At 34.5% G+C, this 25,578-nt stretch overlaps 1 protein-coding gene across 2 annotated transcripts in view; it reads left to right on the top strand.

The window, feature by feature from the left end:
• Nucleotides 1–25,578, top strand: part of Tbc1d32 (TBC1 domain family member 32) — a 137,312-nt gene that overhangs the window by 55,303 nt on the left and 56,431 nt on the right. For both annotated transcript variants that reach the window (XM_070015344.1, XM_070015343.1), the window contains exons 18-22: nucleotides 891–1,029; nucleotides 5,481–5,568; nucleotides 7,123–7,241; nucleotides 9,685–9,801; nucleotides 14,674–14,762. In XM_070015344.1, coding sequence (XP_069871445.1) covers nucleotides 891–1,029; nucleotides 5,481–5,568; nucleotides 7,123–7,241; nucleotides 9,685–9,801; nucleotides 14,674–14,762 — 552 coding nt within the window. The remainder of the gene's footprint in view (nucleotides 1–890; nucleotides 1,030–5,480; nucleotides 5,569–7,122; nucleotides 7,242–9,684; nucleotides 9,802–14,673; nucleotides 14,763–25,578) is intronic.

Here is a 25,578-nt window from a genome sequence, read left to right as displayed (position 1 = left end):
TGAACCGCGATCCTCAGATCTCAGCCTCCTGAGTAGCTAGGATTACAGGCGTGAGCCACCAGCGCCCGGCTGGTGAAGTTGATTTTTTCCCCCCTAGGTAGGTATTATCTAACAATGCACTTGAAAAGTTCTTCTAGGGCTGGGAAAGTGGCTCAGTGGTAGAGCACTTGCCTTGCATGCAAGAGGCCCTGGGTTCTATTTCTCAGCACCACATAAGCAAAAAGAAAAAAGCTGGAAGTGGTACTGTGCCTCAAGTGGAAGAGGGCTAGCCTTGAGCTGAAGAGCTGAGGGACAGCGCCCAGGCCCAGAGTTCAGGCCCCACAACCGGACCCCCCCCCCCCCAAAAAAAATAGAAAAGTTCTTCTCATTCTCTTTGCCTGGAGAATCTTGATAGGTTTTTCTCTGAAGGAAATTGTTGATTTTCCCTACAGATGTGTTCTAAAATAACGATGCTATTCCTTAGAAGTAAGATAAAACATATAAAAATAAAAATGGCAAGTATAATATGATTTAGAAAATCAGAAATCAGACACTTTATAATGAAAAGAATGTACAGAAATACCTTAGTGTTGAGGCTTGGGGAATACAAGCCCAGCAGAATTCTAACAAGGAGTAGAATGAAATCAGGGTTGGATGAGAGCACAGGTGCAATATAATTTCTGATACACATGGTTAATAATTGATTTACTCATCGGAGGAAAATTAGAGCGAGAGAAGTTGTAAAAGAATCCACCATCGAAGAAAACATTCTTTTTTGTCTCTTTAAAAATATCTATTGAGATTTAACAACCAATGCGTACTCTACAAATTAATTATTGAATGTTGAGCTGAAATGTTTCCAGTTTTGATTATATTAAGAGCAGCTCTACATTTCTTTTTACCTGTTTCAGTATGGCTTGGGAAGACAATTTGTTAGATGATTTACTCAATTTTGCTGCCACTCCCAAAGGATTGCTCCTTCTTCAAAGAACAGGTGCCATCAATGAATGTGTGACATTTATGTTCAACCAATATACAAAAAAATTACAGGTATGAATTACCATCTGCTGCAGGTAAAAGGAATTTTTGTTGTCATCAAAGCCATTAGGATTAGCATTTTGTTTTCTATGTGTGAGCAGGTTATTATGTTTCAAATAAAAAGCCATATAGCACTGTAATTCTTGATACTGTTTTTGGAAAGTGTTAAGAGTTCATATTGATGTCTGTGGCTATGTTTACAGACATGTAAACAACCAGATGGAACTGAAAAATTCAGTTAATCATCCAGATGTTTTATAAATGTGACATCAAACAGCTCGATGCGAGACCATTGAGTTGTATTTGGCTTTTTTTGTATCATCATAAATATATGTCTTCTTGAGCTTTTTAGGATCTTTGCTTTGCTTTCAAAGTTATTTTTATCCATAGTTTGTTTGGTGGCTATGGTCAAGTATGAGAGCTGTACTTAATTTCAAAGTATTTTCCTTTTTTTTCTTGTCTTAGGCAGCTATTTTGTTTTGATGATATTAGGTTGTCTGATGCCAGATACTTCTTTTTTTTTAAGTCTTCTCTTACTCTGTTAAGTACTCATTTTCTGCATGTAAAAAAAATCTATAGGAAAACACTTCCACCTTTCTTTTGTTTCCCCTTGTGAAGAATAAATAGTTCCTGAGTGTTTTTATGAGTTATAATGAGTTTATATTACTTCATGGGGTTATGATATTACAGTTGTATGATTTATTGAAATGGATTGTGAGTAGAGAGCATTTAGTTATTTCTATGCCTCAGCTGATGGCATGCTGCCTTCATCCATTTCTGTGTGATTCTTCTTTTGTTTCACTCATTTTATTCTAGTGTTATTCTTGATTTCTGCTTCTATTTCGCTTCCATGTTTAAATGTCAGATATGGGTGATATCCTTGGGATGTACTTTTAAAATATATAATTTTTTCAGACTTCTGTATAGACATTGTGTTTTACTTTGAATTCCTTTAACAGTGAGCTTGCATGTCTTCTTATATACTAGTTAACTATTTAGGGCTCTGTTTTGTTTTGACATGGTTGAAAAAATGCAGGCTTTTCAACAGCATTACCTTTTATATTTAGGTACTTCAGATTGTGTAACCACACCCTTTGCTGGTATATCTCAAGTTGGATGTCAGTTTTTAGATGTCTTTTTTATGTTCATAAATTTAAAAACCTAGTCTACTTTTGCATTGTACTGGTGGTTTCTTTGGAAGATATTGGAGCCTTAAGATTTAGTTCCCTACTGCCACCAATGTCATCACTATCACACTTTAACAGTACTTTATGCTATTCAAGATATATTCATTATTCAGGTTATGATATTTTTCAAGGAAGCAAGTGGGTCAGGTAGTTTTCTTAGATGAACAGAAGAGAAAAATGGAGATTTAGTTTAGTTAAATGACTTATTGCATAGATCCAGGAGCTCATTAAAGACTATGGTAAGACTAAAACTCAACTCTCATTGTTTGACAGTGTGCTCTCTTTTCATCTTCTTAAGTAGTTTGTTTGAAATTAGCAGGTACCTGTGATTATTGATATCTGAATCTGCAGGGCCTTTGAGAGAGAGAAAACAAAGAGAGAGAGAGTATATAGATTGCAGAATAAGATGTTTTAGTTATTGGAGGATGTTGGAAAAAAGTAGACATTTATCTGTGTTATTTAGTTGCAGAACAATGTATTGTAAATAAGAAAAATTGAAATGATGACTAATAAGAATAGAAAAGGTAGTAGGCTGGGCATGGTGGCACATGCTTATTATTTTAGCTACTCAGGAGGCAGAGGTTAAGTGGCTCACAATTTGAGACGAGCTCTAAGCAAAAACATAGTGAGATACCCCCATCACCACCAATAGAGTAAGTTCCATGTTACTGTGGTGTTAGCTATGCTGGATAATGTAGTAGGATAAATGTAGTCAGAGAAAACATGCAGCACTATACCTGAAAAATCAAAGCAAGAGATTGTGGGGGATATGGCTCAAATGGTAGAGTTTCTGCTTAACAAGCATGAGGTCCTGACTTCAAACCCCTGGATTGCTACTACCAACAGAAATCAACAACAAAAAAATTAAAAGAAAACAACAGATGCTGGTGGGGATGTGGCCACAAAGGGAACCCTACTGAATTGTTAGTGGGAATGTAAACTTGTTCAACCACTTTGGAAAGCAGTATGGAGGTTCCTCAAAAGATTCCACATACTGCTCTCCTCTGACCCAGCAATCCCACTTTTAGGTATTTACCCAAACCATCACAAACAAGGCCATACTAAAGCTACAAGCACAACTATGTTTATTGCAGCATTATTCACCATAGCTAAGATATGGAACCAACCCAGGTGCCCCGCAGTAGATGAATGGATCAAGAAAATGCGGTATATACATATACATATATATATACACACATATACATACATACATACATACATACATACATACACACACAATGGAATTCTGTGCCTTCATCAGAAAGAATTACACCTCCCCATTTGTTAGGAAATGGAAAGACTTGGAAAAAAGTATATTAAGTGAAGTAAGCCAGACACAAAGAAACATAGGTCCCATGGTTTCCCTTATCTGCAATAACTAGCATATTTATTTCTAGGACAAGCAGAATAGGTCAAAAGCTATGTACATATGACTATATAGGCTGATCATAAGCAAAATGAACCCCAAGGTAGGGACACAAGAGATTTTATCTTTCTTGTTGTTCTTTTTCTTAACAAGCAGTTCCCTCCTCCTTTGGTTTTCTCCTACCATCCCTGTCTTCTCTTCTTCACAACTACACTTTCCCCTGCCCCAGACCTTTGTTTCTCCTTCCCAACCCTTCCCATTCTTCCCCTACCTCCCCTCCCCCTGACAAAGTTGTAAAGTTTGTTTTTTGACATAATGACTTGTACATCTCATTGTTGCAATGGGTCCACCTGTATCCCTATTTAAATGATTTGTTTTTTCCCTTCTCCTCCACAAATTATACCAACATTAAATACAGTGAAAGCAGGGGATACACCATGGGAGAGGGACATACAAAGCAACTAAAAAAATCACCTTATAAATTCATTTCACCTAACATCGACTTATTTGACCTTTTCTTTGTATGTTCTTCCCCCATGGTACAACCCCTGTTGTCACTGTATTTGATTCCGATGTCCTACATCTTGTATATACATTTTTCTAATTTGGGGAGGGGAAGGAAAATAACAAAATGCTGAAATAAGGATATAGGTTGACCCATTGTAACATGAGATGTACAAGACACTATGTTGAAAACAAACTTTACAACTTTGCGGGGGGGGAGTCGGGGAGGTGGGGAGGAAAGGGATGGTAGGGGAAAAACAAAGGAGGGGGTAACAATGCTCGATAGGAAATAGACTCATTACCTTCCTCATGTAACTGTAACCTCTCTGTACAGTATCTTTACAATAAAATTGTATTTAAAATAAAAACTAAAGAAAAGGAAGGAAAATTTGTAAAGATATAAGCAACTGAAAATTGGAGAAATAGACTAATTTTTTAATAAGATTTTTTATTGTGAAAATACTGTATAGAGGGGTTACAGTTACATGAGCAAGGTAATGAGTACATTTGTTATCAAGCAGTTGCCTCCTTCTTTGGTTTTCTCCTACTATCCCTGCCCTCCCTTCTTCATGACTATACTTTCCCCCCCCCCCCCCAGACTAATTTTTTCATGGTCTTTTAATTTCTTTGTAATTGTACTTTTGCACTTAGAAATGAATGTATGGTTTATATTTTAAAAGAAAAAAATTAAAACATCTTTTTAAATGAAAGGTTTAAAATTATAAATTCTGAATGGTTAGAAGCCAAACATTTATTAAGCCATCATGGTTTAATCCAAAGTCTGATAAGGAACATGTTATAATATTTCATTTCCTTGTTCTCATTTGTCCTGTGAGTTATACTCATCTATGTACTCTACCCTTAATAAAAATAGGATATTCTTCTTGGATAGAAAGTTATTTAAGAAAATTTTTAATACTTTTTTTTGCATGCTAATACATTAATAATTAGACTTAGTTTTAGTTTCCATTCTTAGCAATAAAAATAACCTTCCCTTAAAAAATTATTGTCACTGTAAGAAGATATCATCATTAAAAAAATTGTCTGACCGCCTCAAAGCCTATTTGAAAACTGCCAGCCAATAGAGTTACTAATAAAGAAATTTATTAATGAAATGTAAACATAAAATATACTAATACCAATATAAAAATACTAGTAGGATAATAAAATTTATAGTTAAAAGTTTCACTCTCTTCAGTATTATTTCTAATAAGTCATTTTTTTATGTATGAAGAAAGGTAGTCCAGGCAAAGTAACTTGTTTTATGAAGATATGTCTACTAGTCTAATCTTAAAGCTGGAATGGCTGTATAACGTTTCCTAAAATGCTACCATGCAGGTTTTAATTTTTAAATTCTATTTTATTGTTTTATTTTATACTTCCCATTGCTATCTTTCTGTTGTTAGATAAACAGGCAAAAGAAGTTTGGCTATGGAGTGCTGGTTTCACAAGTAGCATCAACAGCAGCAGGTGCAGCAGCTCTACAAAATTCAGGTAAGTTTTTTTCTGTTATTTAAAATTATAATTGTTTCAAAAAATGATCAAGCCAACTGACAATTTAAGCATGTGATCATGAGCATGATATTTGATTCAAATATTTTTTCCCAAGTTAGGTTTATAGGCAGTTACAGAATTTCCTCGTTAGCTTTTCTCTTCCATGAAATTTCACTGGAAATTAGTTTTTCTTTGAAATGTATACATCCTTGTTTCCTTCTCCTCCTCTTCTCTCTCTCTCTCTCTCTCTCTCTCTCTTTCTCTTTCTCTTCCTGAACATTGGTATCTACTGAACTAAATGGAAATTCTTGATGCTTAAAGAATCTTCTCTTCTTTAAAGCATTTTTCTTCATATAGCTTTGATTACTATCTTTGAAGTTTTCTGTCAGTGTGTATTCTCCAATATCACTGAACTTGTAGGAAATTAAAGCACTGGGAGTTCAGTATGCCATGTTAAGATTTCTGAATAAGATAAAGTTCTAGTAGGGAAGCTCTGGTTATAATTTCAAAGCTTAGATATTTGATGAATCATAGCATTCATGATCACTATTTAGTCTCTTTTTAATAAAAAGTATTTTGCTATGTGGTAACCTTTTTTTCTGAAGTAATTTGTATTACTTTAATAAAACATGATTTTGGGGGCTAATAATTGTCATAAACAAAACCATTACTCTTTCTTGTATTTAGAGTGAGATCCATATAATGTTGTATACCTGAGCACTATAATAGAAGCATTTGAAGACTAGAATTAATTTCAAACCTTACTCATGGTCAAATAGCTTCTGAGCCTTATGTTATCATACTTTTCACGAAATGGTAAAGGATGTATATCTAATAAGCTAGCAGATTCAGACTGTGAACTCTGTCATTCTTATTCTTAAAGCCTGTACTTTTTTGTGACTCTTATTTGTCTAATGTTATTATATGTGTATTTATTTTATGATTAGATGTTTTACACTTTTGTGTATGGCTGGATTTTTCACAGATGTAATGATTTCATAGTCAGGTTAAATATTAATTTTCATTTAGCTATTAGGTATTTGCCTCAACAATTTCAAGACTATCAAAACAAAAGTATGAAATTCAGAATTGTTTTAAGCCTATAGAATTACAAAAGCACATATGTCTAAGTAAGGAAATACATTTCTTTAGATGCCTTCCTTGCCTTCTGGTACCTTCATTTCTCTGTCTCCAATCCCTAAACCTTTTAGACTGTCTTACATTGTTGGCCCATTTGCAAAAGCAACATTCAATTCTTAATATTCTTTAGAAGACCTGAAAAGAGAAGTTACTAGCCAAATGATAAAAATCCAGACCTCAAAATTCAGCAGCCTCCCTGTAAAATGGTTTCCTGGAATTTATTCCTTAGAGTTTTATGGTAAGGAAATATCATAAAGATATATAAGGGTGCTAGTCATTTCTATCAAGAGTTACTTCATATAAGAGATGCAGGTGTATACCTTTTATAACAGCAGACCAGTCTTTTCACAGAGATTACAGTAATCCAAAGAAATATGATATCATAAATGTGACATGAAATAAAATTTTTCCTAGGGTTTATTAATGCACTTATAGCTGAATTATGGTCCAATCTTGAATGTGGAAGAGATGATGTTAGAGTAATCCATCCCAGGTCTATTCCAGTAGATCCTATTGACCGAAGCTGTCAAAAGGTAAGAAGTTACTTGATTTGATAAATATTACATAAATTGAAATATGTCTCCCAGAAATGACTTTATGCACATGGAGTTCATGCTGACTTTAACTATGTTCAGATTTTTCTAAGTACTTTATGACTCTCACCTTCTTTAAAAATTTTGATTTTTTCCCCCCCTCATACTAGGTCTCAAATTTGGAGTCTTTAACTACTAGTTGGCTTTCTTGGTCATGAAATGCCCTGCCTCTCATCACACACTTCAATACTCCTTCTTTCTAGTTAGTTGGAAATGGAATCTCAATTCTCAGTTGGTCTGACTCCCAAACTTTGGATTCTAGTGAAAATATGTTTAAAAAACCCTTAATAGTAGCAAGTAAATATGTTGAATATTATGTAAGATATAGATACACATTCCTTTTCAGAATTCAGGGCTTCTAGAAGTAGACTTAATTGGAATCGTTTCAAAAAAGAGAGACTGACAATCCAAAAACTTAGTAAGGCAAGGATGAAAGGAGAATGTTAGTAGGATAAGAAAAGTTTGTACAGTGACAGCTTCCCCCAGGCAAGTTTGCTTAACTGGACTCCATGCTGGGGAAAGGTAGAAAGGGATGCATATGAGATGTGAGAGTAGGGGGATCTGAACGAGTAAAAGTTCCTGAAAGTCAAGCTTTAAGGCATTTACACTTGATGTTCAGTGATGGATAATCACTGGATGTTTTTGAACTGGCAAGTCATAGAATGAAGTACACCTGAGAAAATGATGTTGCTTTTAGTCAGATAAAATTGGAGCAAGGAATCTTAAGAATTCCATGCAGAGATTAACCTGGTAAGAAAATGAGCCAGTGTTGAAAGCAAAAAGCCGTGACTTAAAAAATTAATTACAATATCTATGTTAGTAGTATTTCTGTGAATATATTAAATTAAAAAAAGATTATCTTAAGGCCTGGAAGCAAGAATATAGTGTTTATTATCTCTTTATTATCTTACTTTAGAGTCCTGAAATAGTATTCTCTTATATATATTTTTTTAATATATCAGATGTGAAATTACAAAAAGTGAAGATGACAGTTTGGTTCCTTTTTTTTTTCAGAGCCAAACTTTTAGAGAGATATAGACCATTTTAAAGTGTTTTCCTATTCTTACATAGGTTCTAAAATATTTGATATTTCTTGTCTTGTCAGTTTGTAGATTATTGTTTGTATTTTACACATTTTACATACTATTTTTTTTTTTTTTTGGGTCTGATCATGGGGCCTGAACTCTGGGCCTGGGCGCTGTCCCTCAGCTCTTCAACTCAAAGCTAGTGCTCTACCACTTGAGCCACAGTGCCACTTCTGGCTTTTTTCTTTTTGCATATGTGGTGCTGAGGAATCGAACCCAGGGCCTCATGCATGCAAGGCAAGCACTCTACCACTGAGCCACCTTCCCAGCCCTTACATACTATTTTATATCTGTCATATACAATATTTCAAATTGGGGTAGATTTTATTTATTTATTTTTAAATTTTATTAATAAGTGTTTTTATTGTGAAAATACTGTATATTGTGAAAATACAATTACATGAGCAAGTCAATGAGTACATTTCTTATCAAGCGTTGTTGCCTCCTCCTTTGTTTCCTCTTACCATCCCTGCCCTTCCATGCCACCCCCTGCCCCTGACACCACCCCCACCCCAGCCAAAGTTGTGAAGTTCATTTTTTGACATAGCATCTTGTACATTTCATTGTTGCAATGGGTCCACCTGTATCCCTATTTAAACGATTTGTTTTTTCCCTTCCCCTCCACAAATTATACCAACATCAAATACAGTGAAAACAGGGGTTATACTTTGGGGGAGGGACATACAAAAAAAAATCACCTTATAAATATGTTAGAAACACTAGCAAGAAAGAAAAACCACTTGAGTCCTTATCTTGGGGTTCATTTTGCCTAACATCGACTTATCTGACCTTTTCTGCTTGTCTCAGACCTATCCTAGTTATTGCAAATAAGGGATATCATGGGACTTATGTTTCTTTGGGCCTGGCTTACTTCACTTAATATAATTTTTTCCAAGTCTTTCCATTTCCTAACAAATGGGGCAATGCCATTCTTTCTTATGGAGGCATAGAATTCCATTGTGTATATATACCACATTTTCTTGATCCATGTATCTACTGAGGTTTGGTTCCATATCTTAGCTATGGTAAATAATGCTGCAATAAACATAGTTGTGCTGCTAGCTTTAGTATGGTCTTGTTTGTGATCATATGGGTAAATGCCCAAAAGTGGGATTGCTGGGTCATAGGGGAGCTCTATGTGGAGTCTTTTGAGGAACCTCCATACTGTTTTCCAAAATTAACCAGATTTTTAAAAAAGATTTAGGCCTCATAGTAATACAGCTATAAAATTTTACATTAATGATGTTTTGTGATAATTGATAAAGAAGGAATTATGAAGTGACTGTCCTCTGCCCCAGTCCTTTCTAGAACTCGTGAACTTGCTGTCCTATCCTGCTGTTTATGAGCTTGTAGGCCATCAAGATCTTCCTAACAAAGCAGAATATTCCCTTCGTGAAGTTCCAACATGTATTATTGTGAGTAACTTTCTTTCAAATTTTCCTTTTTATAAATGTCTACTATTTGAGATGAGTAGTAAATATGTAATTTAAAAATAACAAAAAATACTTTTATTGTCACCTAAAGGCCAAATTGTCTTTTGACCTATGAATTACCCTCTTTTGAATTATCAATGGAGACTGGTACTAGCCATATAATAGTCCCCAAACCTATCAGAATACAATACTGAACTCTCACCAACCAAGAAAATGACTTGGAATGATTGTAAGTATATAAAGGAGTTGTACATGACTCATTATGTGATTAGTGATAGCAATGTTACTGTTTCATTGGATAATGAATTACATGAATACAATTAGGAAATTATACTCAAAGAGTACATTTTCTTCTAAATTTTACTATGTTATTGCTCCATTAGGGCAGTATGTGCATATTTATTTAATTTGAGACTTACATACTCACGAAGTTATCCAGATGATTATTTTAATTGAACCATTAAGTGATTTTTAGTTCCTTTTCTTTTAAGTTTATGAATTAAATAAAAATTAAATATAAATTAAACATACATGTGTAAATATATGCATATTAAAGAACAATTTTTGATATTGAAATTCCATTAATACTTGTTACTTTTTCCTAGACTTTTGTTCAGTGCTTACTATTTATATGAAGGCTTTTGCCCTTTTACATGCTTAACTTTTGTTAACTCTAAATATACATATTTAAAAAAAATCACCTTTTTTCTGTAGTAAACTTTTGATGTTATGCCAAATGAAATATAAAGATAGGTACTTGTTTTCTTTTATCATCATGTTTTTAAAAAATATTTATTTTTAATAAGTAGTTGGACAAAGCGTTTTCAATTCCAGAAATTAGGTTATTACAATGTATTTTGATCACTGTCCCCCTTCCATTATTCTCTCCCCATCTTTCCCCATTCCATCACTACCCTCAAGTTACATAGTTTGATTTTTACATAATGTACATTGACTATGACTGGCAGGTACTTCTATCATTAAACTTTTAATCTAGATTCTCTCATATTCCTAAGCTTTTTCCACTTGTATTTTATTTGTAATTTCATCTCTGTCTTTCTTATCTGTTTTATAGTTAATATTTAAGTAGTTATGTGAACTTCACCACGTTAGACCTTACTTTTCTTTTTTGCTAAATGAGGGCATTGTGCTCTGTGTAATAAAGCAGATAGAGAAGGACAGGTACTATTATTATTTTTTTGGGCCCGGTCATGGGGCCTGAACTCTGGGCCTGGGCGCTGTCCCTCAGCTCTTCAGCTCAAGGCTAGCACTCTACCACTTGAGCCACAGCGCCACTTCCGGCTTTTTTCTTTTTTGCTTATGTGGTGCTAAGGAATTGAACCCAGGGCCTCATGCATGCAAGGCAAGTGCTCTACCACTGAGCTACCTTCCCAGCCCCAACCACCTCTATGTTGAATCTAAAATAATCATACTTATTAAAGCAAAGAGTAGATTATTGAATGCCATGGCTGGGGCAGGGGAAGAGAGGCAAATAAGTAGATAGTGGAGAAATTGACAAGTTTTGGTCATACCATATAAATTGGTCCTAAAGATCTATTCTACAACTCAGTGCTTGTAATGAGCAATACTGTATGATAAATTTTAACTTTCTTAAAAAGGTATATATATATATATATATATATATATATATATATATGTATATGTGTATGCTAAATGTTATCACACACAAAAATAAAGTGGGAGAAACTTTTGGAGCTCATGGGCAAGAGTCAAAAGTGTATCAGAGCTAAACATTTCCTTGAGGAACCAGGGAAAAATCTTTCCTTGCTTCCTCGTCTTCTGTGTCTCTACTCCCTAGGCATTTCATGACTTACTGATGACTAACTCCAATTTTTGCCTTTGTCTTTACATAACTATCACAACTTCTTTGTCTTAAATCTCTTCATTGTCTTATAGGCACACCCAGATAATATGGGATGATCTTATATCAAGATTTTTAATTTAGCTAAGCACCATTGGCTTATTCCTGTAATCCTAGCTACTAAGTAAACTTAAATTAGGAGGATCTAGGTTAGAAGCCAACCTGGGCAGAAAGTCCTCAAGTCTCCAGACCTAAAAGCTAAGCTGTGTAGGTGTGTCTCAAGTGGTAAATCACCAGATGAACAAACAAGCAGAGCAATCATGGATACTAAGCCCAAATACCAGTACCCCCAATGAAAACAGAACCAAAAAACTTAAAAAAAAATCACTCAGTTTTTCAACTTAATTTACCTCTCCAAAGACTCTTTCCCTAAAGGGTGTGATATTTACAGGTTTTGAGGAAAAGGATATGAATGTCCATTTTTTGGGTACAAGAAACTTAAAGCCTTGTAACTGATCTATTCCTCAAAATTCACACTTGCTTGTTTTCTAAAAAGTCAGATGGTACCAGCATGGTGATGGGGAGAATAGTGAATTGCACAAGGACTCACATGCATATTTATTTCATGTCGAATTTCTCTTTATCTACTTAGCCTTGGTTTTGGCATGTCCCACTAGATAATTGAATACGTTCTTTCAAGCTGGCCAGTATCTTTGTAAAAGACATAGAGTTTCTAACTACTGCTTTAAAGGAAGGAGACTCCAGCCTTGCTTTCATTAGCTTATTGCTGAGTTGCTGCTTCTTGACTTAGGAAGTCTGTTCCCTTTCTGACACATGAGATGGTACTTAGAAACAAGCTGTCCATACGGCAGTTTTCCCAGGAGCTTCGGTTTTTTCCCTAAGTGGTCATATATCAAAGTAATCCTCTTTGAAGAAGGAATTATTTACTGTAACATTTGTTCTCTGGAAATGCATTATCACTGATGGATTGCTGCAATCTACTCTTCCATTAGCTTGTTGGGCACACAGACCTCTTTCAATCATTTTTATTCTTCTATATCTAGTTCTTAGAATCAGAAACAGAACTTTAATGTTACCAAGTATCCCCAGCATCAGGTAATCTTAGCTTTGTATTCAGATCGCTGGGCTAATTTTATTTACCTATACTAATACCTCTCTAAAGAAAAAAAAAAGTCTGTAGTAATCATTTCACAAACTGCTATGTATGGAACTAACTTTCATTACTCTTGGCTCACATAGAGAAGGTTAGTGTTACATAAATCTAGCTTGTTCTATGATGTTTGACTTCGGCAAAAGTAGCAACAATTGATCATATCATTGAAAATGCAGTAATTACTAATCAGTAAAAATATCAACCTCCTGGAAGAATAACACAGTAAATAACTTTTACCATGTTGCCTGCAAAACCTACCAGTGTAATAGTACCCAGGTATCTGGACAAGTTAAGAAGAGCTTAATGGCTCCATTTCTGTGGCTTAGTGAGGAGAGGAAGAGAAGGGAATCAGAGAAGACAGAGAAGAGAGTGGGAGGGACTGAGAAACTAGAAACATGAAATGAGTTATGTAGCTCAGTTTTTATCTTAAAGTTTAAAAAAGGAGCGGCCAACTGGGAAGCAGAACACAATGATAGATCTTTGAAAAATAATTCTTTTTGTTTCTCATAGTTAGCTCATTAATGTACTTATGCTAATAAATTCTTATGCTAATTGTTAACACATTCCTAAAAGATACCTGTAGAACAGATATCTTGAATTCTTAAGTGTTAAGTATTAATTGTTATTAAGTTGAGTTTACTCCAAAGCCAGGATTGCAATGGCTTGAATAGTGATTTTGAGTTACACGCCTTATTTCTTCTTCATATACTTCATTTCCTTGGCTCTTATTTATGTGGTGTCATCATTCTCAAAGGTCTCAGTAAATTTTACATGATTTTACTGTCTAGTAAAACCTTCCTTTGCCCTATGAGTCACAGAAATATTGTGACCTGAAACTCACTGGAAGAACTAAGTTTCCTGGTCAAGAAATTCAGCAATGAGAGAAGAAAGTTATTTGTTTATGAATATATTTCTTAAACCAATCCCCAGATATGTACACAAAAGCAGGATAGTACAGAAAACCTTCTAGAGAATATTCACCCATGTGTCAGTACTTGGCATAGCTGGTCTTTAGATACTTTCTTTACTGGCTTTAATCTTGATAATACAATGGAACATTTGGGAGAACTTTTAAGAGTATTAACTCTAGAATCTTCATCTAAGGCATACTAGTGCCTTTAACCAGTCTTAAGTAGAGGCTGATCATCCATTATCTTATCTAGTCTATTTATCTAATCTCTCTCTCTCACTCTCTCTCTCTCCTATCTACTTATCTATCACTCATCTGTCTATCCATTCATTCATCTCTGTTTCCTCTGTTACTCTAGACCAATGATTTACATGAGCTAGTAGAAAATAGTTACTAAATAAAACTTAAATAGTTACTGGATAAAAGCTTTCAGACCCAGAAGTGGTGCTGTGGCTCAAGTGGTAGAGCACTACTAGCCTTGAACTGAAGAGCTGAGGGACAGTACCCAGGCCCTGAGTTCAAGCCCCACGACTGACAAAAAAAAAAGCTTTCAGACCCATCGTTAGTGCTTCACTTTTGTACACTTCATATTTTTTCTCAAAGTAATTTACTGTTTTTTTTGGTAGTTTTATCTTTATTCAACTATATGATCTGTTTACTAGTTCTAAAAAGTGGTATAAATTCCTGGTTCTTTACATGATTCTTGAGCATTTGATTCAGTCAGGAAATTTTACAAATTCTGATGCTTGGGCCCTACCCAAAGCAGTTAATTAAGAAGATCAGGGCATAAAACTCAGGCATCTGCATTGATTTGTTATTTTATTTTCATATAGTTTCCAAGTAATTCCAATGTCAAGCTAAATCAGATCACCAAAGATCTAAATGTATGTTTGCTCATTTAATTTTCTTTGAATAGTTTCAGTCAAGAGAATGTCTTTATTTTTTCAGGATATAATTGATAGGCTTATCATTTTGAATTCTGAAGCTAAGATTCGTTCTTTATTCAACTATGAACAATCACACATCTTTGGTCTAAGGTAAGGGATTAAATTTTATTTTAGTTTAAATTGTATTTTATGTGTGGCATAAAAATAAGCATTTATTCTATTTACTTTTAAAAAGTACTTAAACTGTTCTTTAAATGCATATTTTAAAATATGTTGTCTATAACATTATAGACAAAGCAAAATACAGAAATTAGGTTATGATATACCTAATTTAGATTCTGAATTCAGGTTCTGTCTTACTGATATCTTCTACTGCTTGATTTAATAGAGGTATGTTAGGGATTATTTCTCTAAGTTTACTTAAAAATCACCTGGGGTTTCCTTGTGTTTGGTAATTGATTAGACTCTTCCCATAATAAAGCTTTGGAAGAGGCTTAGACATGGATGATTTATTTCGAGGCCCAAATTTTTCCTCCTAGGTATTGATCACTACTCTTCAATTTTCCTTTTCCTGAGGTTTAAATCTTTTTGATTGAGTTCATAAGTTTATTTAGCATGTTCAAATAGGAAATAAAGCAGAGTTTGTAGGTCTGCAGAGAGTTAGAGAATTCTGAATCGTTTGGTCAAATGGAGATAAATAACTGGCTTTCCATCCTACTACTTACTACCTTTAAAAGCAGCTGAATTAAGGACATTTTCCATTTTCATAGATTCATGTTTTTTTTTTTCAGGACTGAGGGTCAGTAATAATGTATTATTAAGAAATAAAGGAATTACTTTTCTAAGATTAGAATTTTCTGATAGTAACATATAGGTCTATATCTTTTTTTTTTTTTTTCTCGTCGGTCATGGGTCTTGAACTCTGGGTTGGGTGCTGTCCTTGGGCTCTTCAGTGCTTGAGCCACCGTGCCACTTCCAGTTTTCTGGTGGTTAATTGGAGATAAGAGTCTCATGGATTTTCTTGCCTGGACTGGCTTTGAACCATGATCCCCAGATCTCAGCCTCCTGAGTAGCTAGGATTACAGGAATGAGCCACTGGAGCCTGGCTTATATCTTATTGTATATAATCATTTTTTTTTTTTTTTTTTACTGTTCATTAGTAGCTGTACTTTTGTTTTGAATCTTCTAGTTCAATGAATGTAAAAACTAGCTGTAGCTATTACAACACTTTGGATGGTGTGCTCTTTATTTCAAGAAGTGTTTTCACGTTAAATTTTAACTTTGATTTTATAGTGCCAAGTATATCATATAACACTATATAGTAGGTAGTATATGGCAGCGGGGTGGGGGAGAACCCCATTCAGTAAAGTCCTCTTTGGCATAGAAAGTTTGTTTCTAAGTTCTGTAGTCACAGAATGTATGTGTTTGCGATTGTTCTTATTTATAGTGAGTGAATTTCTTTTAATGTTTTTTCCTCTTTTGTAATGTTTTTCTCTCCTGCTCTTTTGGAAGAAGACAATAATAGATTTATTGTTCTATATAATAGCAATAAAAATATGATAGCTCCTGGGGATTATTAGTTTTCCTCGTGTGTGCTTGCTCATGATATCAAGATGGACTCATCTGTCTTGCCTTAGAAAACTTCACATCATCCCTTTGTTGATCTATATAATGATGCACATATGTTTAGCACTAGACTACCTTAAACTGTCTGATGGTTACTAGTTGTCTGAGGGGGTATCATAGCCACTCATCTCTAAAATGGAAGATACTTAAATTATTTTTCTCTTGTAATTGTACTTCTTATGGAATTACATATGACTAATTCAAAGGGCTTAAAACAATACCTAGCACACAGAACACATATAAAATAATAGCAGTAATAGTATTAGCAAGCAGCACTTTGTGTATTTGTTTTTATCTACATGCTTTATGATTTTTGTTATTGTTGTTGATATAACTTGTATACTGCAACAGTTAGAAGAGACTAATGTGAGACATTTAAAAAATACGGATTTTTACTTTCCACCATCGCATTCTGTTTAAAATTCTGAATATTTATTTGCTAAATTATCCCTACCAGGCTTGTGTTGTGATTGATTAATATTCAAGAAGATTGATTCTTTGATTAGTCCCCTAACCCCATTTTTCTTCTACCATCCTCCCCTTTTATGAAGGATCATTTCTGTCATTGCAAAGACATCTCTTCATCTTCCCCACCTTAAAATGAAACAGAACAGAGCACCCATACAAAGAAACTACCCTTCATCTCCCATTCTCACGTCTCTGCACTGTTGTTCCATTGTTCCGCCTCTCAGCATAAGAATCATGTTTATATAAATTGTCCTCCTGCTCTCTTTGTTTCTTCTTGGCTCTCTTTGAATTGACTTGACTTGATAAGTCTTTGTAATTATGAATTGTTCATTCAGGTCATCTGAATGACACTTTTAAACTGGTATGTTAATGACTAATGCATCCTTCTTTTTTTATTCTCATCTTACTATAATCCTTAGTAGCAGTTGATATAGTGCATTGTTTATTTCTGTATAAAAAATTGACTTCTCTTTGCCTCAGCGATACCACCCACCATACCTAAGACTGCAATTTCTCCTTATTCTTTAGAGAACCTCTGAATTTTGGAATACTGAGACTTGGACCTAAGCTCAGGCCCACTTTTTATTTCTGAATATTTTGCTTCTAGTCCTTTTCACCTTTGGCCTTTTGAGATCAGAATTTACATATATCTCAGACATCACAAACTTATCATGTTTAAAATCCAACACTTGGATTTTTGTTTCTTTTCTCATTAAGTGGCCATTATTCCCTGCAGTTGCTTAATTCCCAAGTCATCTAAACATTTTCTTTGTTTTTTTTTTAAATAGTAATTTATCTTTATTATAAAGAAATTAGCCAATGTAGGAATTTAAATACAGTAAATTAAGTGAATTTTTTCCTAATTCCTAAGATTATCATTATTAAATTGAACAAAATCAGCGTAGCTCTTTTTTATGTAAACATAAACAGAAGGATGGATTTCTAGAAATTAGTACACTTATAAAAATGGAATTATAATGTAGTTGTCACTTTGAATTCTAACTGAATTCCATAGAAGAGGAAAAGAAACCCTAGTGATACTGAAGGAATTGCTGAATTTCAAATAACTACTTTTTTCACTTCAGGAGACATTATTTTCCCAGAAATTTCTCTAAGGCTAATTAAAAAAAAGATTGTGGAAAACACTTTAAGAGTTCTAAGCATTCTGTTTCACGGTTAAGACACTATGGTTGACTCTCTATTATGAAAAGTTAGGGTATTACTGCTTTCATTGGCCTCCTATTGTCCCTGTTTATCTTAGAGTGTTTTATGGTATTACAAGAAAATACTTAAGGCTGGATAATTATAAGTTTATTTGATTCATGATTTTTAGTGGTTGGCAGATCCCAACAGCATAGTGCTAGTGGCCTTGAAATAGTCTCTAAGCTGTGTCATAATATGGTGGGGAAATGAAAACGGGCTATGCCACGTGCAGAAGGGAAAGAGAAAATGTAAGACAGGAAAGGGAAGGGACTCGGGCCAGGCTTACTTTTTTTGGTAAAGAGCAGGGTATGGGAAAACTGACTTGTTGGGTCTTGTAGGTTGAGAAGATCCTATAGGGAACTGCATCAACTCCTTCTAAGGGTGGACAGCCCCACTGCATTCCCATGCTAGACTTAATCACCTTAGAAGATTCTACACCCCCACCTCAACACCAGCTCCCTGCAGACCAAGCTTCCAGCTCATGAACCCTTGGTAGACACACTCAAGTGATCCAAATCCATAGTACCCACCTTTCCCCATTTCCTAACTTGCCTTCATGTGTTTCCTTTCTAGCCAGGAAGGAGATTATGCTAATAGTGAGTTTTCAGAGTTGCGATATAATATATGCAGTAGCTTTAATATATGGCAACAGATAATATTTGTCATCTTTACATTGACTCTCCCTATCTTTTAGCTAATGATGTTGAGCACTTCTGGCTGTGCTTTGTGCTAGCTGAGGGGAGTCAGCGGTGATGAGTGGGTGATCATTCTCTTCATTGCCTAGTGAGGGATCAGTACAAATACCGGTATGTAATGCAGGAAAGAAACACACTGGTAGAAAGCCTCACTGCCCCCTTCACATGTTGATTTACTGGCAGTTCCAGATACCTTTGTGGTTTTTTCTTTTAAATTAATAGATCTCTATCTTGACTGTGTTCATTATTTCCCACCCTCCCTCAGCCTGAACTAATGCTCTGAGGAAGTCACTTCCCTATCATCCTCCAGCACAGCCTTTTTTTTTTATTGCCTCTATAACCGTTTTTCAGTCCTTAATATTGCCATCACTTTTTCTACATAGACAAATCCTGCCATCCTTCAAGGCCAAGTCTGCTCCATGAACTCCCCGTAGCTTGTTCACATCCTGTGTGTCCCTTCTCTTTATCCTGATTCCCATAAAATAAATATTTAATTCATTTATCTCCTCTTACTAAACTGTCAGCTTCCCGGAGACCTTTGTTTTCTTGTCTACTACTTTGTCAAGCATTGTTTGGTTCTTTGGCTAATATTTATTTTTTTGTATCTATGTTAAAATAATTGCCCAGAAAATTTTGGTCCTTCCCAAGACCTACCTGTTTAAAGGTTGTTAAGAATTTGGGTTTAGAAGAATGTTGCACTAGACATTTTGTTCAAACATGAAAACTGTATGGCTTATAGAGAAATAATTAAGAAATCATTCGCTATTAATAGTTCATTATATTGAACTACAAATTAAGTTTCAGTTGCAGAATACAGAATTGCTTATTTTGAACAACTTTCATCTTATATAATAATTCTTAATTAAATATACATTTAAATTTAATATAGTTAAATGTTGATATATTTCTAAAACCTATTATTTCTTTGCATCATTTAAAACTTAATGGGATCAATTTATCATTAATTTTCTTCAAAACAAAATTCAGAAATCCATAGTTACAGAATAGTTTTTAAATTAGTCACTTTCTATTTAATACTATTTTTCAGTTATGTACCAATGGTAATTTTAATAGAGTGAAGAATATTATGCATAATTAGCTTTTTTGTAAAAGTCTGAAGTTTAAGATGACTTTAAGAGGAAAACTATTCATATTTGTTTTATAAATTAATTCATATTAGAACTAATTTTTTAAACAAATGATAAACATATTTGAGTGTTAATGTTCTACTAAGTAAATCACCAAATTACATATGCCCAGAACCCATTTCTAAGTAGACTTAAATCTGATTATGATTATTGTGAAGGGAATGGATAAAAGATGAAATTAACAGTCTACTAAAAATAAATAAAGAAAATGAATATAAATATCTGGATCTGATTGCACCCAGAGTAAGGAATTTGAAACACAAAGAGGACTTTAGGTATCTTGTCTCCAAATAGCATCATGTTTTATTGAGTATTATTTATTGATTAAAACAAACTAACAAGCCTGGCACTGGTAGATAATGGCTGTATTCTTAGCTACTTAGGAAGCTGAGATGTGAAGCCCTCTGGGCAGACAACTCCATGAGGCTCTTAGCTCTAGTTAGCCAGCAAAAAGCTGGAAGCAGAGATGTGTCCCAAGTCATAGAGCTCAAGACTGTGAGGCACTGAGTAAATACCCCAGTATTTTCACAAAACAGTATTAACAACAACTATGTTGACAAAACTCTACTCTCTGTGTATGTAAAAAGCTCAAACTAACTTCTCGCTTTAGAGTCCATAGGGTTTCTGAAATTTGATCTTAATTGTTATTTAGAAAGAGAGAATAGGTTGCTCACTATGCTGCTCACTAATGCTCATGAAGAATTTTGTTGTAAAACTGACTCTGTTTTCTATCTTCTACATATGTTGTTACAGGTCATTGAAAACTTCAAGCTCTGGACTTGGAGCTGTGGTATTGTGTATGTGTGGCTCGTGTTTGTATAATTGTGGTCTTGTTGTTTTTGTTGCTGTTTTTGCAGTCCTGGGCTTGAACTCTGGTCCTTGGCACTGTCTGAAAGCTTCTCTGGCTCAAGGTTAACACTCTACCACTTGAGCCACAGTGCCACTTCTGGCTTTCTCTTTAAGTAGTTTATTGGAGATAAGAGTCATGAACTTTGCTGCCCAGGCTAGCTTTGAACCATGATCCTCAGATATCAGCCTCCTGAGTAGCTAGAATTACCGGAGTGAGCCTCTGGCGCTTGGCTTGAGGTCTCATTTTTTTGTTGTGTTCACAAGGCAGGTAGGGAATTGGTCTTTACAATTTTGCTTTTATTTGGAAGGACTAAGGTGTTCATTTAAGTAAGATCCTCTGTCTATTTTTATTAATTTTGACCTGATCTTTATTATACTTCTTTCCACCCGCTGATTTGGGGTTTGACGTATTCTTATTTTTCTTCTAAGAGTTTTTGATACATAATTATTTTTTGAGATATGCCGGAGCCAATTATTTTTTGAGATATGCCGGAGCCTGCCGGCAACCAAAGGGAATCCTGAATTAGGGGGCAAAGGATGGGGTCCGGTAGTCTGCAGCTCAAGACTGCAGCACTGTTTATTTGTAACTTTCCCTAATATATAGTATTAGAAGTCAAGAGGTAACATAATGTTACAATAGTCCAGAAAAACAAGGAAAATTTCAGTAAAAACAAAGTGCAGTAAAAACAGGACAAGTTCAACTGGTAGAAAGTAAAACAAACTCTGCAGACATAGCAAAGCAATCCCCGGCACCTGGTGTTTTTTAAGTAAGCTAGTTCCTTGTATGTGCCTGCAAGTGAGCACCAGGGTCAAGATGACCTTTAAACTTTACTGTCGGCTCCCAACAGAGATATCTGATTTTTAAATGTCTGCATTTATGCTTTCTTCACAGCACAGCTTTTGCCTTGTTCCACATTTACTTGATTTTTGTTTTTTTTTAAATTAACACCTTAGTTCTTTAATGACTTACTGACCAAAAGAATACTGTTCAAAAATTCAGTATGTATGTGTGTTTGCACATTTCCTAGAATTTCTTTTGCTATTTACCTCTATTTTTTTCCTTTGTGGTCTGATAAAATATGACCATTTATTTTTATTGTATTTGTTATGATTTACTCTATGTGCCAAAATATGAACTATTTTGGGGGAAATTCTTTGAGATGCTAGCTTCATTGTATGTTTTGTGACTGATCTGAAGAATGTTCTATAAATAGCTATGAAGTCCATTTGATCTATACTTCTTGTTTTTATGCCGAGATGGCCTACCTTTTGGTGGAAGTTAACCACTATCACTTTTAGGAGATTTTCTGTGCTTTTACTTCCATTAGTGTTTCTTTTTATAAAATTAGGTCCATGGACGTGTAGTGAGTATATATTTACAATTTTTGTATCGCCTTGATGGGTTGTTCCTTTTTCAATATGAAGTGTCCTTCTTCTGGTCTCTTGGATAATTTTGGCTGAAGCCTTCATCAATATAGTCAGATATAATTATGCCTATTCCTGGTTGCTTTTGGGTTCCATTTACTTGAAATATCTTTTTTCATTTTAAGACTGTCTTTGTGAGTGAGGTAACAAATAATGCATTAAGTTCTTCACTGGTAGGATAAGAACTGAGAGATCAGGGCCTTCTGCCTACAGTTTTCAGTGCATTCAGACCCTGCTTAGACATTAGCTACCCCATGGGAAGAGTTAGCTGGTGAAATTAAATGATCCTGGGGACCTAGGCTTAGAGCTCTTCAATCCACATGATAACCCCGTGCAACTGGGAAGCCACTGAGCACTTCTGCCAGCTTGAAGCTGTTTCTGCAGTGATTGTGTCAGTGAGACTTGTTCTTTGCCAGAGAGGGTGGGTCTACTGGCTACCATGCGTGCACTGCCCAAGCTCCAGACCATTTAAACTTCTCAGCAGATTCACATCAGCCCTTTTCTTCCTCTGGGACTCCTGTTGTGACTACTGTCTGCTCAGACCCTGTTTCAAGTCCCCGGAGCAGCTCATTTCCAAACAATAAACTCCCTCTCAAGGTGGTACCTGGCTATCAAAACTGAGTTATGAAAAATAACAAAGTGTCTTTGTTCTCCAGTGCTAGCCTGTCTTGAAGAAGTAGTCACTGTCACAAGAAATACCTGTGCTTGATTTAAAGCTTGTGGGAAGTAGTTGGAGCCACCGGCTATTGGCTGCTTTTCTCTGTTGCGTTTCTGTTTCTCTGGGTTTTCCATCTTCCTCATCACCTCTTTTCCTATTTTCAGTTCTTGTTCTGTTTCTCCCTTCATAATCCAAGCTGTCCTTTGTTTCCTTTATTCTTCCTTTATTCTTCAGACAGAGGAAGCTTCTCTTCTGCTACCCTTCCTATATTATATCTTTCCTAATAATACCTTACACTCAAAACAATTTTTAAAAAGTTAATTTAATTGTGTTGTAAAGGTGATGTACAGAGAGGTTGCAGTTACATAAGTAAGGTAATGAGTACATTTCTTGTCGAACATTGTTACACACACCCTAGTACTTATTATTGCCTAGTACTTATTCTTATTCTTTTCTAAGTACTTTAAATATTCTGAGTCATTTAAACCTCATAGAATTCAAGTTCCAGACTATAGTAATAGTAATAACTTTCTTTTACCTAACACCGTATATTTCTTCACTTGGAAATAAAAATATCATTACCCTTTCTCATCAGGTAGTGATTATTATTCCTTGTTAGTTCATTTACAATCGGATTGCCATATACTTTAATGTTTAGTCTAAATTGCAAAATCAATACCCTGTATAAAATGGAGAAAATTGATATGGAAGCAAAAGAAATTGATTACCATAGAACTATTTACTTAATAGAAAGAGGTTGAAAATATGGGTATTTAGTATACTTCTTGACTCTACAAGATATTTAGTATACTTAGTATACTTTATTATACTTCTTGTTTCTACCAGGCAGTGCAAAGATTTAATTGATATTGAGGAGTTTTCCTACTACCATTCTTTTTGCTAGATATTAAAACAATCTCAACTGGTTCTTCATCTTATCTATTTCTAAGCTTTAAATTCTTTCTATATAGCTTCATTCTAGTGGTTTTTCCTGTATTGGATTGCATTAATCCTTCATTAAGTTTAGTTTAGACATAGCAGATGGTGCTACAGGGGATCCTATAGACACCTGACTTTATTTCCCTTTACCTCTTCTTACCTTTACCATATAATAGCTGTTGTGTGTGAGGTAGGTATCTAAACCCTTAGATATATGCATGCATGTATACAATCTGATGAAATATATGTCTTACTTATTGCTTATATCTTTATATAAACTTATTTAAAGTTATCTTCTTACTAAAAAAAATCAGAAAACATTCCGTTAAAACTTTTATCCAGGACTGGGAAGGTGGCTCAGTGGTAGGGTGCTTACCTTGCATACATGAGGCTCTGGGTTTGATTCCTCAGCACCACATAAGCAGATAAAGCCACAAGTGGCGCTGTGGCTCAAGTGGCAAAGCACTAGCCTTGAGCTGGAGAGCTGAGGGACAGCACCCAGGCCTAGAGTTCAGGCCCCTCAACCAACCAACCCTTCCCCCCAAAAAAAAATCCCTGTTATCTAATTGACCAATAGATTTGGAATTAATGTGCATAATTTCTTTAGGATAATTTTTTTGCTATATATTAAATAGTACATAGTAAGAGATTTCATTGGGACATTTGAATACTTCTTCAGGTAACCTGAGTTATTTATATGTGAAATAGCATTGCCTTTTATTTTTATAACTTTGGGAAATTGAGGTTATAACCAACAAAAATGATGATTCATTGCTAATAAATATAATATGTGAGTTTTAAGACATATTTTCTGGTCTTTTTTCTAGAGTATGAAATATCTGGATATATATATGGATATCCATATATGTGTATATAGATATATATATATATACATATCTGGATATATAAAATAGTAAAATAATTTGTACACTTTTATTTGCTTTGAAAATAATAGATATAATATTATGATTTGGCAAAATTAAATTTCTATTACTGAAGTACTGTTTCCTTTGTTTAGTCCAGTGGCTGGTTTATACAAATATGCTGATATAATTAGTGATCCATTAAGCTCTGATTATTAGAACATTGTATAATTAAGTAGCAAATGACATTAGTCGATATCAAGTCTTGCAAGAATCCTTTATGCATAATCATTAGTGTTTACATTCATTGATTAGCATTCAAAATTCATTCATTTGTTGCATGCATATTTATTTTATTTTATTTTAAATTATTTTTTGATTATTAAGTAGTTGTACAAAGAGGTTTCAACTTCCTAAGTCCGGTCATAACCACAGTGTGTCTTGATCAATACCACTGCTCCTGTCATTCTCCCCCATTTTTCCCTTCCCATCCTCCCCTCAGATTACCTAGTGCAGTTTTTACATAATGTACATTAAATAGAATGATTGCATTTGTCCATCCTTCCTTCCTCCTTTCATGTGTCCTCCCATTTTCCTCCGCCAGAACATATTTCTGCTACTTCTTGTAGATAAAATGATATATTTTCCCCTGTAATGTACCCTTGTAACAGGTAAGTTTTAATGAAATATTAAGATATAATAATTGTTGCATAAAAGGTAAACAAATTATGATAAAATCAATATCCATATTCTAGTCAAATAAAAATAGAATTTACAAACACTATGGGCTTTTATTTGGCTATGTCTCACTTTCTTTCTCTAATGGTGTTCTGTTTTTTAATCCCTTGGTTTACTTTTTTATTTTTTTTGACATGGTCTTACAATGTACCTATGCTGTCCCAGAATGCTCAATCTTCCTACTTCAGCCTTCCCCATGTTGGGATTGAAAGTATGCACTGTTATGCCAGCAGTATTCTGATTTTTAAAATAGTATTTACTTCTTTGTTTTATTTAACTTTTTTATTACCTATTCATATATTCCTTAATGGTGTATTTTACTTTTATATCTAAGCCTTCTATTAGTGGCAGTAT

The sequence above is a fragment of the Dipodomys merriami genome, unplaced genomic scaffold (genome assembly GCF_024711535.1).
Source record: "Dipodomys merriami isolate MVZ:Mamm:240054 unplaced genomic scaffold, mDipMer1.0.p SCAF_112, whole genome shotgun sequence".
Taxonomy (NCBI): domain Eukaryota; kingdom Metazoa; phylum Chordata; class Mammalia; order Rodentia; family Heteromyidae; genus Dipodomys; species Dipodomys merriami.
The sequence above is the reverse complement of the archived record's forward strand: the minus strand, read 5'-3'. Positions and strand labels throughout refer to the sequence as shown.